The sequence below is a fragment of the Stegostoma tigrinum genome, chromosome 21 (genome assembly GCF_030684315.1).
Source record: "Stegostoma tigrinum isolate sSteTig4 chromosome 21, sSteTig4.hap1, whole genome shotgun sequence".
Classification (NCBI taxonomy): Eukaryota; Metazoa; Chordata; class Chondrichthyes; order Orectolobiformes; family Stegostomatidae; genus Stegostoma; species Stegostoma tigrinum.
In genome coordinates this window covers 3,808,147-3,825,338 of record NC_081374.1, presented here as the reverse complement: position 1 = coordinate 3,825,338, position 17,192 = coordinate 3,808,147, and the positions used below count along the sequence as shown (strand labels likewise).

The following is a 17,192-nucleotide window of genomic DNA, read 5'->3' as shown; positions in this document are numbered from 1 at the left end:
CATCTTCGCATGTGCAGTTCCCATATAAAGTTCCTCACCTCAACTTCAGTAGCCTTTATAGTTGTGGGCAACAGCAGTAAGTACTGCGACAGCAGCAATCAATATAACAGAAATAAGCACAGTAACAGTACTAATTACAGCAACAGCAGTAATCGCACCAACGGCGGTAATTAAAGTATCAGCAGTAATTACAGTGACAGCAGCAACCACAGTAACAGCAGTAAATAGGTGAATGGCAGTATTAAACAGTAACAGTAGTAAATATGTGAATGGCAGTAAGCACAGTAACAGCAGCAATCACAGTGACAGCAGTAATTACAGTGACAGCAGTAATTACAGCAGTAATCATAGTAACATCAGCAATCACAGTAACAGCAGTAAATACAGGAACAGCAGTAAGCGCAGCAGCAGTAATCATAGTAAAAGCAGCAATCACAGTAACAGCAGTAATAACAGTAACAACAGTAATTGAAGTAACAGTAGTAATTACAGAAACAGGAATAAATATGTGATTTGCAGTAATCACAGTAACAGCAGTAATCACCGTAACAGCAATAAATATATGAACAGCAGTGATCACAGTAACAGCAGTAATTACAGTAACAGCAGTAATCACAGGTTCAACGGTAATAACAGTAACAGCAGTAAATACGTTAACAGCAGTAAGTGCAGCAGCACCAATCACAGTAACAGCAGTCATCACAATAACAGCAGTAATCACAGTAACAGCAGCAATCACAGTAACACCAGTAAGCGCAGTGATGGCAGTAATAACAGTTCTGGATGTGAGTTTGCTCGCTGAGCTGGAAGGTTAGTTTTCAGACGTTTCGTCACCATTCTAGGTAACATCATCAGTGAGGCTCCGGTGAAGCGCTGGTGTTATGTCCCACTTTCTATTCCCGCTTTCTCAACCTGAGCTACAAATCTTCTCAAAACTCACTAGTAATAACAGTAACAGCAGTAATTACTGTAACAGCAGTAAATACATGAAAAGCAGTAAGCACGGCAGCAGCAGTAATCACAGTAACAACAGTAAATACATGAACTGCACCAATCACAGTAACAGCAGTAAATACAGTGACAGCAGTAATGACAGTAACAGTAGTAATCACAGTAACAGCAGTAAGCACGGTAACAGCATTAATTATAGTTATAGCAGTAATTACAGTAACAGCAGTAATTACTGTAACAGCAGTAAATATATGAAAAGCAGTAAGCATGGCAGCAGCAGTAATCACAGTAACAACAGTAAATACATGAACCACACCAATCACAGTAACAGCAGTAAGCACAGTAACAGCAGTAATAACAGCAACAGCAGTAATTACTGTAACAGCAGTAAATATATGAAAAGCAGTAAGCATGGCAGCAGCAGTAATCACAGTAACAACAGTAAATACATGAACCACACCAATCACAGTAACAGCAGTAAGCACAGTAACAGCAGTAATAACAGCAACAGCAGTAATTACTGTAACAGCAGTAAATACTGTAACAGCAGTAAATATATGAAAAGCAGTAAGCATGGCAGCAGCAGTAATCACAGTAACAACAGTAAATACATGAACCGCACCAATCATAGTAACAGCAGTAAGCACAGTAACAACAGTAAATACATGAACCGCACCAATCATAGTAACAGCAGTAATCACAGTAACAACAGTAAATACATGAACCACACCAATCATAGTAACAGCAGTAAGCACAGTAACAACAGTAAATACATGAACCGCACCAATCATAGTAACAGCAGTAAGCACAGTAACAACAGTAAATACATGAACCGCACCAATCATAGTAACAGCAGTAAGCACAGTAACAACAGTAAATACATGAACCACACCAATCATAGTAACAGCAGTAAGCACAGTAACAACAGTAAATACATGAACCACACCAATCATAGTAACAGCAGTAAGCACAGTAACAACAGTAAATACATGAACCGCACCAATCATAGTAACAGCAGTAAGCACAGTAACAACAGTAAATACATGAACCGCACCAATCATAGTAACAGCAGTAAGCACAGTAACAACAGTAAATACATGAACCACACCAATCATAGTAACAGCAGTAAGCACAGTAACAACAGTAAATACATGAACCGCACCAATCATAGTAACAGCAGTAAGCACAGTAACAACAGTAAATACATGAACCACACCAATCATAGTAACAGCAGTAAGCACAGTAACAACAGTAAATACATGAACCACACCAATCATAGTAACAGCAGTAAGCACAGTAACAACAGTAAATACATGAACCACACCAATCATAGTAACAGCAGTAAGCACAGTAACAACAGTAAATACATGAACCGCACCAATCATAGTAACAGCAGTAAGCACAGTAACAACAGTAAATACATGAACCACACCAATCATAGTAACAGCAGTAAGCACAGTAACAGCAGTAAATACATGAACCGCACCAATCACAGTAACAGCAGTAATCACAGTAACAACAGTAAATACATGAACCACACCAATCATAGTAACAGCAGTAAGCACAGTAACAACAGTAAATACATGAACCGCACCAATCATAGTAACAGCAGTAAGCACAGTAACAACAGTAAATACATGAACCACACCAATCATAGTAACAGCAGTAATCACAGTGATAGCAGTAATTACATGAACCGCACCAATCATAGTAACAGCAGTAAGCACAGTAACAACAGTAAATACATGAACCACACCAATCATAGTAACAGCAGTAAGCACAGTAACAACAGTAAATACATGAACCGCACCAATCATAGTAACAGCAGTAATCACAGTAACAACAGTAAATACATGAACCGCACCAATCATAGTAACAGCAGTAAGCACAGTAACAACAGTAAATACATGAACCACACCAATCATAGTAACAGCAGTAAGCACAGTAACAACAGTAAATACATGAACCGCACCAATCATAGTAACAGCAGTAAGCACAGTAACAACAGTAAATACATGAACCGCACCAATCACAGTAACAGCAGTAAGCACAGTAACAACAGTAAATACATGAACCGCACCAATCACAGTAACAGCAGTAAGCACAGTAACAGCAGTAAATACATGAACCGCACCAATCATAGTAACAGCAGTAAGCACAGTAACAACAGTAAATACATGAACCGCACCAATCATAGTAACAGCAGTAAGCACAGTAACAACAGTAAATACATGAACCGCACCAATCACAGTAACAGCAGTAATCACAGTGATAGCAGTAATTACAGTAACAATAGTAATTGCAGTGATAGCAGTAGGCACAGTAACAGCAGTAATTTCAGTAACAGCAATAATTACATGAACATCAGTAATCACAGTAACAGCAGTAATTACAGTATCAGCAGTTACTACATGAAAAGCAGCAATTATAGCTACAGCGGTAATCACAGAAACAGCAGTAAACGTGTGAGAAGTAGCAATCACAGTAACAGCAGTAATCCCAGAGACAGCTGTGCTTACACTATCAGCAGTAATCAGAATGACAGCAGTAATCACAGTGACAGCAGTAATTACAGCCACAACAGTATGCGCAGTAAGAGCAGTATGTGCAATAATAGCTGTAAGCTCAGTTACAGCAGTAATTACATGAACTGTGGTTAGTACAGTCATAGCAGTAATCATAATAACAACAGTAACCTCAGTAAAAACACTAGTACTGGCAGCAATTACAGTAACAGCAGTGGGCGCAATAGCCACAGCAATTACAGTAACAGCACTAATCACAGTGACAGTAGTAATTACAGTAACAACAGTAATTACAGTAACAGCATTAATCACTGTGACAGTAGTAATTACAGTAACAACAGAAATTACAGCAACAGCAGTGAACACAGTGACAGTCCACTATGAATTTTCCCCGAACTACTGAATTTGTAACATTAACTCAGTTTCTCTTTCTACGGGTGTTGCTGGACCTGCAGAGTATCTCCAGCATTCTCGGTTACATTCAGAATTTCAGCTTCAGCATGATTTGCTTTTATTCAAGGTGAGACTTCTGCTGATCTAATGACCTTACATCCTAGCTTGATCTTCTGAGCTTAATGACCTACATCTGCTCCTGATCTATCAATGTCTTGATTCTAAAAGCCTCATCCGTGTTTTCCATTCGCGACATGGTTTTGTCGCCCCTTTTTCTGTAAACTCTGATCCCATGTCACTTTGATGACTCGATGCTTGCCCAGTTCTTGAGTATCCCCAAGTTCCATTCACTCAATCTCCGCCTCCCTCAATTCTTCCTGTTTCCCTCCCCTCCTCCACCTTCCAATGCATCCCATTCACCACATCCCATTCCCGCCCCAACTTCTCCACACTGAGTGGGTACATACAAAGCACTGTACAGTGTGTGGCACACCTTGGGAATTGTACAGCGAGTGTGCAGTGACCAGGTACATACAGAGCACTGTACAGTGTGTGGCACACCTTGGGAATTGTACAGCGAGTGTGCAGTGACCAGATACATACAGAGCAACTGTACAGTGTGTGGCACACCTTGGGAATTGTACAGCGAGTGTGCAGTGACCAGGTACATACAGAGCACTGTACAGTGTGTGGCACACCTTGTGAATTGTACAGAGAGTGTGCAGTGACCGGGTACATACAGAGCAACTGTACAGTGTGTGGCACACCTTGTGAATTGTACAGCGAGTGTGCAGTGACCGGGTACATACAGAGCACTGTACAGTGTGTGGCACACCTTGGGAATTGTACAGCAAGTGTGCAGTGACCAGGTACATACAGAGCACTGTACAGTGTGTGGCACACCTTGGGAATTGTACAGCGAGTGTGCAGTGACCAGATACATACAGAGCAACTGTACAGTGTGTGGCACACCTTGGGAATTGTACAGCGAGTGTGCAGTGACCAGGTACATACAGAGCACTGTACAGTGTGTGGCACACCTTGTGAATTGTACAGAGAGTGTGCAGTGACCGGGTACATACAGAGCAACTGTACAGTGTGTGGCACACCTTGGGAATTGTACAGCGAGTGTGCAGTGACCGGGTACATACAGAGCACTGTACAGTGTGTGGCACACCTTGGGAATTGTACAGCGAGTATGCAGTGACCAGGTACATACAGAGCACTGTACAGTGTGTGGCACACCTTGGGAATTGTACAGCGAGTGTGCAGTGACCGGGTACATACAGAGCACTCTACAGTGTGTGGCACACCTTGTGAATTGTACAGCGAGTATGCAGTGACCAGGTACATACAGAGCACTGTACAGTGTGTGGCACACCTTGGGAATTGTACAGCGAGTGTGCAGTGACCGGGTACATACAGAGCACTCTACAGTGTGTGGCACACCTTGTGAATTGTACAGCGAGTGTGCAGTGACCGGGTACATACAGAGCACTCTACAGTGTGTGGCACACCTTGTGAATTGTACAGCGAGTGTGCAGTGACCAGGTACATACAGAGCACTCTACAGTGTGTGGCACACCTTGTGAATTGTACAGCGAGTGTGCAGTGACCGGGTACATACAGAGCACTCTACAGTGTGTGGCACACCTTGTGAATTGTACAGCGAGTGTGCAGTGACCAGGTACATACAGAGCACTGTACAGTGTGTTGGCCATTATCAGCAGCTTGCTGAATCTCTTAGATTCTGAAGTGTGAGCAGTCAATGAACAGGAACAGCTCAGATTTCATTGTTAGTCCCAAGAAGACAGCAGTGTCAGACATTATGGAATTTATTACACTCCAGGGGGACATTGCCTCGATCAGGGACAATCCACATCCGTGTCGTCATTCAAATATTTGTGTTCAGCTGGCTCGATGATTGTAACAGATGCTTTCCCCAATGGTGAAGAATCTACAGAGGAAAAACAAAACAGATATGTGATATTTACAGCAATTTACTTGATTGTAAATTTAATAAATCTACTTCTGACAGTAACACTTTCTGAGACACTTGAGATCAGACTGTGTTTAATGGTCATGTTCAGTTAGTGAGGCCCCCTCTGCCCAGCTTTCACTTGTACTGGTTAATGTTGAGAAACAAACACATGAAAAGTAAGCCTTCACATTGTGCTTTTCAATCACACAGCACACTGAGAAAACACATCACAGCCAATTAGGTGTTTTGTGAAGTACATTGAGTTCGGAAATGAGGCAGCCAAAGACTATGCACAGCACTCTCCCATTAAGAATTGGCCTGATAACTTTATTATGCTAATCAATGCATAAACATTGGTCAAATACCTTGAGCTCCCTTGAAGAGATGTTACGGGACCTTTAGTGTTCCACTGAGAGAGTTAATGGGCCTTTGGACGAACATCGGATTGCACAGCTTAGGGCCTAGAGGAGTTATCACTAGACTATCAATCTGGAGGCTGCGGTAATGTTCTGGGAGCTAGGGTTTGAATATTGACATGGCAGATGGTGGAATGTGAATAAAAATCTGGAATTTACATACTAATTATGATCACGAAACCATTGTCAGGAAAAACAGCCATCTGGTTCACTAAGAGATAGTAAGAACTGCCGATGCTGGAATCAGTGATAACACAATGTTGTGCTGGAGGAACACAGCAGGACAGGCAGCATCAGAGGAGAAGGAAAGCTGACGTTTCAGGTAGGGACATCAGCTTTCCTGCTCCTCTGATGCCACCTAGCCTGCTGTGTTCCTCTAGCTCCACACTGCCATCTCCATCTGGGTCACTAATGCCCTTAAAGGAAGGAAACTGCCATCCTTACCTGGCCTGGCGTACATCTGGCTTCAGATCCACAGCAATGTGGTTGACTCTTAACTGCCCTGTGGGCAATTAGGAATGGACATTGAATGCTGTCTAGTGTAGTGGACAGCAAAGGAGGTTACCTCAGAGTGCAATAGGACCTTGATCAGATGGGCTGACAGGCCGAGGTGTGGCAGCTGGAGTTGAATCTAGATAAATGTGAGGTGTTACATTTTGGTAGGGAAAATCAGGGCAGGATTTATAGACTTAATGGCAAGGTCCTGGGGCGTGTTGCTGAACGGAGACCTGAAAGTGCAGGTTCATTGTTCCTTGAAAGTGGTGTCACGGGTAGACAGAATGGTGAAGAAGGTGTTTGGTACACTTGCCTTTATTGGTCAGCCCATTGAGCATAGGAGTTGGGAGGTCATGTACAGGGCATTGGTTTGACCACTATAGGAATATTGCATGCAATTTTGATCTCTCTGCCAAGATGTTGCTAAACTTGGAAGGGTTTCAGAAAAGATTTACAAGGATGTTGCCAAGGTTGGAGAGTTTGAGCTATAGGGAAAGCCTGAATAGGCTGGGCCTATTTTCCCTGGAGCATTGGAGACTGAGGGGTAACCTTACACAGGTTTATAAAATCATGAGGAGCATGGATAGAGTAAATGGTCAAGATCTTTTCCCTGGAGTGGGTGAGTCCAAAACTAGAGGGCACAGGTTTGAGGTGAAAGGGGAACGATTTACAATGGACCTAAGGGGCAACTTTTTCACAACAGAGGGTGGTGTGTGTATGGAATGAGGTGCCAGAGGATGTGGTGGAGGCTGGTACAGTTACAACATTTAAAAGGCATCAGGATGGGTGCATGGAAAGGAAGGGTTTAGAGGGATATTGGCCAAATACTGGCAAATGGAACTTGATTAATTTAGGTATGTGGTCAGCATGGACAAGTTGGGCCAAAGGGGTTGTTTCTGTGTTGTACTGCTCTATGGCTCTGTAACCAGAGACTCTTCAATCCTGAGAATAAATAAATGAAAATTCTTTTAAAATGTTGTGTCCTGCAATTGGTCAATGGGGCTGCATAGGAGAGAGGGAGGGAGAGTTTCTCTCACTCCTGTAACCTGGTGTTTCATAAATCTATCTTCCAAAAATCTTTCAATATTTTATTGAAATTTTTCTCATGCACACATTCTACTGACTTTCACTACATTTCACCAAAGGGTACAGAATGATTAATGATTAGCTGTGATACTGAAATATAATTTGTCAAAATCAAGTTACCTGATAATTTGAGTTGCAATCCTTGCTCGATACAACAAGGTCTATCAGGAGGGAAAGTCAATTTCTAATTCTCTTCCAGTGGATTGCAGATTCTGCCCAGCTGTGTTGTAGGAGGAGCATGGGTCGAAGCTGACTGCTCTGTAGATTCATACATGGGATGTGGATGTCACTGGCAGGGCCGATATTTATTGCTTGTCCCTAATTACCTTTGAGACAATGGTGGGGAGCTATTGTCTAAAACTGCTGTAGTCTATCCGGTTGTCAGACTTTATAGCGATTGTTACAACTGAGAGGCATTTCAGAGGGCAAACATTTCGCTGTGGTAATGATAGTAACATTACTGTGGATTCAGGAAATCTGAAACAAACGCAGAGAATACTGGAGAAAATCAGCAGGTCTGGCAGCAGTGAAACAGAGTTAACGTTTCAAGCCTGTTAGCATTCGTCTGTGAAAGACCTGGGGATTTGTCAGTCTTTCCCATAGATTTGTACATGATGCTCCACACAGCTTAATCTCCAGTACCATTCCCCTCCCCACTGTTGAGGTGGGTGGGCGCCGTTTTGTTTATTTTGAGAGCTCACACCAAATCACCCAAATAAATCACTCAACAAGAAACAATTTACAAGCACTGATGTCTCGGTGGGGGCAGTGTGGAGCAACAGTGCAAAAGGAACAAAATTAGGGGAGGGTAGGAACAGAGGGAGGGGGTTAAATTAGAACGGAGCTGGAGGGCAAGGTAGCGCACTCCCCCAGTGCAGTGCCCATGCCTCTCTAGAGGTACTGAGAGCATTGACAGACACAGTGTGTGCCCTCTCCCTTGACAGCAGGGCACAAATGAAGCTAAGGGAGATAGAAAAGTAATCAGGAACTACGGCTTCCTCCACAGACCGCTGCTTGGACCTGTTCATAACTGGGGAATTAGTTCGGATATGCTTGCCTGAACCTCTCCCTAGATCATGTCAGCTCCTCTTAAACACAGCGAGAGCTTGTACAGTCCATTCGGTCAACAGGTCCAGGCAGCAGGATGAGCAATAAAACAAATCACTGTAGATACTGGAGAGGCAGAACAAACACATTCATTGCTGGAGAAACTCTGACAATGTCAGCAGAGAGAAGAAATGGAGTTAATATTTTGGGTCCAGTACCCGTTTTCTGAAGGGTTGTTCTCAGCAGACTGAGGTGGGTCTTTAGACCGAACCTTATGCCACCCTTCCCTAGTTATAACCATGTCCAATTTATATCTTTACAGCATGGACACAGTCCCTTTGGTCTAACTTATCCGTGCCAACCAGATATCCCACTCTGATCTAGTCCTATTTTCCAGCATGTGGCCCATAAACCTCTAAATCCTTCCTATTCATCTACCCATCCAGATGCCTTTTAAATGTTGTAATTGTACCAGGCTCCACCACTTCCTCTGGCAGTTCGTTCCATACACACACCTCCCTCTGCATAAAAAAGTTGCCCTTCAGGTTTCTCTTAAATCTTTCCCCTCTCACCTTAAAATCTACACCCTCTAGTCTTGGTCTCCTCCACCCTGAGAAAAAGACCTTGGCTATTCGCCAAATCCATGCCTCTGATGATTTTGTAAACCATTATAAGGTCATCCTTCAGTCTCCAGCACTCCGTGGAGAAAAGTCCCAGAATATTCAGCCTCTTCCTATAGCTCAAACCCTCCAACCTCGGCAACATCCTTGTAAATGTTTTCTGCACCCTTTCAAATTTCACAACATCCATCTGAGGTGATGGGGAGGGAGCACCCACTGCTTACTGGAAAGCCCAAGGCTCTCTGTGGCTGGTGGACACCTTCCTACAAGGTTTTTTTTAACTTAAATCTGTTATGTTTGCTTGGAATTCGCTTTTTTGTCACTGTGCTACTGCAAGGGCTGACAGCTGGTTAATTATTTAATTTAGTTGATATAAGTTTTCAAAAGAGTGTGCTGATTCAATTCTCTCAGCATTTGTAAGTCTGAATGGCCTGTTTCTGGGCTGTATTTACATAATTCAAAATAAGGCCATAAAAAAAGAGAGCTGTATTTGAGTATGTAATTGTTTATTAGTCAGCGAGTGAAGGCTGCATTGTCCCAAATGTTTGACATGTTGAACGAAGGCCTTCTTATCAAGTAAATAGACAAGAGTTTTCGGTTCAAGAAGGCAGATCATTACCACCTCCTCAAGGGGCAACTAAGAATGAATAATAATTCCTGGCCCAGTTGGCAATATCCATGTCCCGTAAGAGAATTTAAAAAAATCTATGGCACTGTTTTAAGACCAGGTGAACTGCCTTTGTGTCCTGGGCTAAAATTTACCCGATATTACAGCAATTAGCTCACCATTTCTCTCACGCCTGCTTGTGGAATCACACCGCGCACAAATTGATTGCTGTGCTCTCCAAGTGAGAAAGCATGTATCAAACAGCCCTAAGTGTAAGGCGCACACCCTGCTGTTAGGACTGAGGCCATAAGCGAGCACTGACCCAGACTGGGGTGAGAGACTCCTCTCTGAGTAACCAGAGACTTTACAATTTATGATTATCTTTCCTCCAGGGCCACACCCTGCCAGGTGTTATATTTCACAAGTTCTGCCTCAGTTGTGAGCCCAAGATATGTTGATTTGGTAGGTCATGGGTACAATCACAAGGGAACTGAATACTTTCCCTGCAGAATAACAGAGACTTTAGAGTCAGATGCTTTAGCGACTTTTAAGCGATTCTTGGATAGGCACATGCAGGATAGGGAACTGTAGGGTTTGCAGGGTAGTTTGATCTTATTGGGATAATAGGTTGGCACAACATCGTGGGCCAAAGGGTCTGTACTGTGCTGTACTGTTCTATGTTCTATGTTCTTTAATAACTACAATGAGTTACTCAAGGAAGCGCTGTGCCGTCTTCATCCTTTTGTTTCTGAGCCCCAGAAGCACTCCAGTGATTGCCATCACCCTTGTGAGTGGGGTATCACTCAGGCAGGTTTAAACTGGGGAGAAAATGGATATTAATCAGAGGCTTGTCTGGTGGGTGAGGAGGCATCTCCAGTAGACCTCCTGCAGCACTGTGATGACGGGGACAGCTGGAGAGTGCTGCGTGGTGCCTGAGCCAAATATTCACTCCTCAATCAACATCATTGAAACACTGGACTCAAACAGCATCTCTGCTTTTCCCTCTCTCTGCAGAATCTCTGCAACGTTTGCTGTTTTTGTTAATCTGGTCACTGTTTGTGGGATCTTGTGCAAAGTGCCTGACTTTTTTCACCCCTGCAGCACAGTAGTGTGTACACATAGTCACTACAGTCAATTCAACTGAAGAGAAAAATGGTTTAACCTGGGGATCGCCACGCCAAAGGCAAGGGGACAGGGTGAAACCTTTGTGGTAATATCAGCTGCTACAGGGATTAAACCCACACATTTGGCATCATTCTGTATTGCAAACCAGCCAAGTGAGCTAACCCAACCCCCTAAACACCTCACAGGTGGAAAAGCGTTTTGGGACATTGTGAAATCGATGCAGAAGTTCTTGATTTTCCAAATTATATTTTTGCTGTTGTTGTGTGAATAGTTTGCTGTCTTGGGGATTCCAGCATTAAATCCCTGACAGACCAGATGCTGAATCCAGCCCTGACAATCGAACAGTTAGTGTTATCGTAATGACCCAGCAGAATCTGTGTTCTGTTTCAGCTGCACAGGCTTGGCTTTCTGGCTCCTTCAAAAACGTTTCGAAAACAGGACACCAAGCAGGCAGCAGCTCTGCTGCGCCAAGTTCAGAGACTGCCTGAAAATTCTGCACTGCGCACATTCCTGAAACAAAATTAATGATCAGGCTGAGAGTGGGGAGGCTGTATATATCAGAGTATGAATCAGGTGGCAATAAAAAAGCAAACAGAGCCACAGGTAAGGACGCCGTCCCCCATGTCGGACTCCAGCTCCAGAGTACTAACCTACTGCTCTCCCAATGCCCTGCCTCTTCACTCAATCAAAGACACCGTCCAACCAGCAGCTGGAATGCACTCTCTAAACATCCAACTTCCCTCCCTCGCTCATTATCATTCAACTGAACAACAACCTGCACTGTCCTCATTTGCCTTTCACTGGCTCAATTTCTACTGATTTCTCGTGATGTTCCTGTGGAACCTCCGGGGCTGTTTTTATTCAAAGTGCAGCGTATCATCAGAAAGACCTTCACAGAAACAAGTGTCAACAGCTTAACATTAACAACCAGTCACTGTACCCCACCCCGACACTCACTGTACCCCACCCCGACACTCACTGTACCCCACCCCAACACTCACTGTACCCCACCCCGACACTCACTCTACCCCACCCCGACACTCACTCTACCCCACCCCGACACTCACTCTACCCCACCCCAACACTCACTCTACCCCACCCCGACACTCACTCTACCCCACCCCGACACTCACTGTACCCCACCCCGACACTCACTCTACCCCACCCCGACACTCACTGTACCCCACCCCGACACTCACTGTACCCCACCCCGACACTCACTCTACCCCACCCCGACACTCACTGTACCCCACCCCGACACTCACTGTACCCCACCCCGACACTCACTCTACCCCACCCCAACACTCACTGTACCCCACCCCGACACTCACTGTACCCCACCCCGACACTCACTCTACCCCACCCCGACACTCACTGTACCCCACCCCGACACTCACTCTACCCCACCCCGACACTCACTGTACCCCACCCCGACACTCACTCTACCCCACCCCGACACTCACTGTACCCCACCCCGACACTCACTCTACCCCACCCCGACACTCACTGTACCCCACCCCGACACTCACTCTACCCCACCCCGACACTCACTGTACCCCACCCCGACACTCACTCTACCCCACCCCGACACTCACTGTACCCCACCCCGACACTCACTGTACCCCACCCCGACACTCACTCTACCCCACCCCAACACTCACTGTACCCCACCCCGACACTCACTGTACCCCACCCCGACACTCACTCTACCCCACCCCGACACTCACTGTACCCCACCCCGACACTCACTCTACCCCACCCCGACACTCACTGTACCCCACCCCGACACTCACTCTACCCCACCCCGACACTCACTGTACCCCACCCCGACACTCACTCTACCCCACCCCGACACTCACTGTACCCCACCCCGAAACTCACTCTACCCCACCCCGACACTCACTGTACCCCACCCCGACACTCACTCTACCCCACCCCGACACTCACTGTACCCCACCCCGACACTCACTCTACCCCACCCCGACACTCACTGTACCCCACCCCGACACTCACTCTACCCCACCCCGACACTCACTGTACCCCACCCCGACACTCACTCTACCCCACCCCGACACTCACTGTACCCCACCCCGACACTCACTCTACCCCACCCCGACACTCACTCTACCCCACCCCGACACTCACTGTACCCCACCCCGACACTCACTCTACCCCACCCCGACACTCACTCTACCCCACCCCGACACTCACTGTACCCCACCCCGACACTCACTCTACCCCACCCCGACACTCACTCTACCCCGCCCCGACACTCACTGTACCCCGCCCCGACACTCACTCTACCCCACCCCGACACTCACTCTACCCCACCCCGACACTCACTCTACCGCACCCCGACACTCACTGTACCCCACCCCGACACTCACTCTACCCCACCCCGACACTCACTGTACCCCATCCCAACACCCACGGTACCCCATCTGAACACTCACTGTACCCTACCCCAACACTCACTCTACCCCACCCCACCCCAACATTTACTGTACTCCACCCAAAAACTCACTGTACCCCATCTAACACTCCAACAACACACTCACTCCACCCCATCCTCTCTGTCACATGCTTTCTCCAAACAGCCTGTACTCTCTTGGGGACACCCTTTCTCTTCGTAGATGTTTGTGTCAATCACGCTTTTCCGTGTGATTTGACCCTTTCCCGCTCCAGAAGGGAAGTCCCAACCTGTTTAGCCTTTGCTCATGAGACAATCCCTCCATGCCAGGGATCATCCCAGTGTGTAACACGTGAAATAGACTCTGACAAAGGCAGTAAAATACTGCTGACCCTGTTAATCCAAAATAGAAACAGAAATCGCTGGAGAAACTCAACAGGACTAAGTGAGCCTGTGGAGAGAGCAAGATAATAAAATGTGAGGCTGGATGAACACAGCAGGCCAAGCAGCATCTCAGGAGCACAAAAGCTGACGTTTCGGGCCTAGACCCTTCATCAGAAAAGGGGGATTGGGAGAGGGAACTGGAATAAATAGGGAGAGAGGGGGAGGCGGACCGAAGATGGAGAGTAAAGAAGATAGGTGGAGACCCCAAGCCGCACCCCCAGCTACCTACTAACCTCATCCCACCTCCTTGACCTGTCCGTCTTCCCTGGACTGACCTATCCCCTCCCTACCTCCCCACCTATACTCTCTCCACCTATCTTCTTTACTCTCCATCTTCGGTCCGCCTCCCCCTCTCTCCCTATTTATTCCAGTTCCCTCTCCCCATCCCCCTCTCTGATGAAGGGTCTAGGCCCGAAACATCAGCTTTTGTGCTCCTGTGATGCTGCTTGGCCTGCTGTGTTCATCCAGCCTCACAATTTATTATCTTGGAATTCTCCAGCATCTGCAGTTCCCATTATCTCTGTTGCGAGAGCAGTTCCCTCACAGTGTGAGTCTTTATTCATATGCATTTATCCCCGAGAGTGTGACATGAACCCAGCCCCTTACACTATCAACGACAGCAGAATTACCAGCTAAGCCACTCCTACAATGGATATTGAATGTAGCCCTTCCCTATTTCTTGTACAGTGAGTAAACCTTTGGTTTTACTGCAGCCTGATCTGTTTCATTTACATTTGAAAGAACACCATCTCATTTACTGCTCAGGCACCTTGCAGCCTTGAGGCCGCAATATTGAGTTAGGGCTTTGTTACCTTCTCCCATGTCTGGGCTCCATCTCCACCAATCACTTACTTTTTTTGTTCATTCATGGAATAAGGGTATCTCTGGTTGGGCCAGCATTTATTACCCATCCCCAATAGACCAGAGGGCAGTCTAGAGTGAAACACATTGCAGTGGGTCTGGAGTCACATACACAAAAGAACAAAAGAGAAGTACAAGCCCTCCAAGCCTGTGCCGATTAAACTAAAGAAAACAAAGCCTTCTGCCCTTATTTGGTCTGTATCTCTCTACTCCCTCCTATTCATGTAACAATCCAGATGCCTCTGAAGTGTCTAAATGTGCCTGCTTCCACCATCTCCTCTGGCAGTGCATTCCAGACTCCTACCGCTCTCTGAGTGAAAAACATCCCTCGCACATCTCCCTTAAACTTTACCCCTCTCACCTTGAACCTGTGCCCCTTTGTAATTGAAACTTTAACCCTGGGAAAAAGCCTCTGACTACCCACCCTATCTATGCCCTCATAATTTTGCAGATCTCTATCAGGTCTTCTCTCAGCTGCCATCTCTCCTATTGAAGACAATCCGTGTCTTTTTAACCTTTCCTCATAACCAACACCCTGGAGACCAGGCAACATCCTGGTGGACCTTCTCTGCACTCTCTCCAAAGGTTCCACATCCTTCTGGTAATATGGTGACCAAAACTGCACACAATACTCCGAATGCAGCCTAACAAGGGTTTTATAAAGCAGCAACACGGTTTGCCAACTCTTGCACTCCATGCCCTGGCCGATTGAAGGCAGTGTGCCAGACGCCTTCTTAATCACTTTGGCCACCTGTGTTGCCACTTTTAGGGAACTGTGGACCTGCACACACAGATCCATCTGTATGTTAATGTTCCTAAGGGCTCTGCCATTTACAGTATAATTCACACCTAAATTTGATCCTCTAAAGTGCATCAGCTCGCATTTGTCTGGTTTAAACTCCATCTGCCGTTTCTGTGCCCAAGTCACCAATCTATCTGTGCGCTGTTGTACCCTTCCACCATCACTGGCACTATCAGCAATTCCACCAATCTTCATGTCATTTGCAAACTTACACCCACATTTTCCTCCAGAATATTTAAATACACTACAAACAACAGAGGAACCAAGACTGATCCCTGTAGAACACCATCAGTTACCAGTGTCCATCCTGAAAAATACCCTTCTATCACTACCCTCTGTCTTCCATGACCAGGCCAGTTTTGTATCCACGTAGCCAGCCCACCCTCTAGACCAGACCAGGTAAGAATGACAGATTTCCTTCCCCAAAGGGCACAGATGGGGTTTTTTCAGCAATTGACAATGGATTCATTGCCATTGTTAGACTCTTAATTCCAGACATTTTTATTTAAAAACTTCATATTCTACAACCTGCCATTGTGGGACTCAAACCTGGGTCTCTGGGTTAACAAATAATAAAATGTGAGGCTGGATGAACACAGCAGGCCAAGCAGCATCTCAGGAGCACAAAAGCTGACGTTTCGGGCCTAGACCCTTTAAGGGTCTAGGCCCGAAACATCAGCTTTTGTGCTCCTGAGATGCTGCTTGGCCTGCTGTGTTCATCCAGCCTCACATTTTATTATCTTGGAATTCTCCAGCATCTGCAGTTCCCATTATCTCTGGGTTAACAGTCCAGTATAATACCACAACACCATCACCTCCCACTCCCCCTCCCCTCTTCATCTTCAGCACAGGTACTAAACTTTTCCGAGCTACAATCAGTTCTGAGGAAGGGTCACTGGGTCCAAAACGTTAACTCTGCTTTCTCTCCACCGAAGCTGCCTGACCCGCTGAGTTTCTCCAGCAGTTTCTATTTTTGTCTCTGACTTCCAGCATCTTTGGTACTTATGTCACCAAGTTTCTGACTCCACATTTGAACTGAGCTTCAGCTGCGCTCTAATTGCATGAATTAATCTCCCTTCAACTTCTCTAAATTCCCTCTGACCTCGCAGGTTTTAATTCAGGGTAATTAAAAACACATAATTAGTCACCTCACTGTCTTCAGCCCATTTCCAAACGCCATCATCAGATTTCACTTACTCCCATGGGGCTAGTGTTCTTAATAATTAATATCACAAGGAATTTCAGTGTGTTCACTGGGTTTAATGTTGAAATTCTATAACCAGGTACTCACAAAGGCAGTCAGGATGGGCCCAAGCATTTTACAGCCAGCAAAGAGCCTCCTGCAATATAGTTGGTATTTTAACATCAGAAATTTAGCAGAGAATTATTACAGACCTAGTTCCTGTAAAAAGCAAAGACTGGGTTATTT

General features: G+C 45.6%; 1 protein-coding gene across 1 annotated transcript in view; it reads left to right on the top strand.

The window, feature by feature from the left end:
- The first annotated feature begins 562 nt into the window (after window positions 1–562).
- The window catches only part of LOC132210795 (homeobox protein 2-like), a 31,760-nt gene continuing 15,130 nt past the window's right edge, over window positions 563–17,192 (top strand). Inside the window, exons 1-3 of the mRNA XM_059653206.1 lie at window positions 563–789; window positions 944–3,606; window positions 5,960–6,026. Coding sequence (XP_059509189.1) covers window positions 563–789; window positions 944–3,606; window positions 5,960–6,026 — 2,957 coding nt within the window. The remainder of the gene's footprint in view (window positions 790–943; window positions 3,607–5,959; window positions 6,027–17,192) is intronic.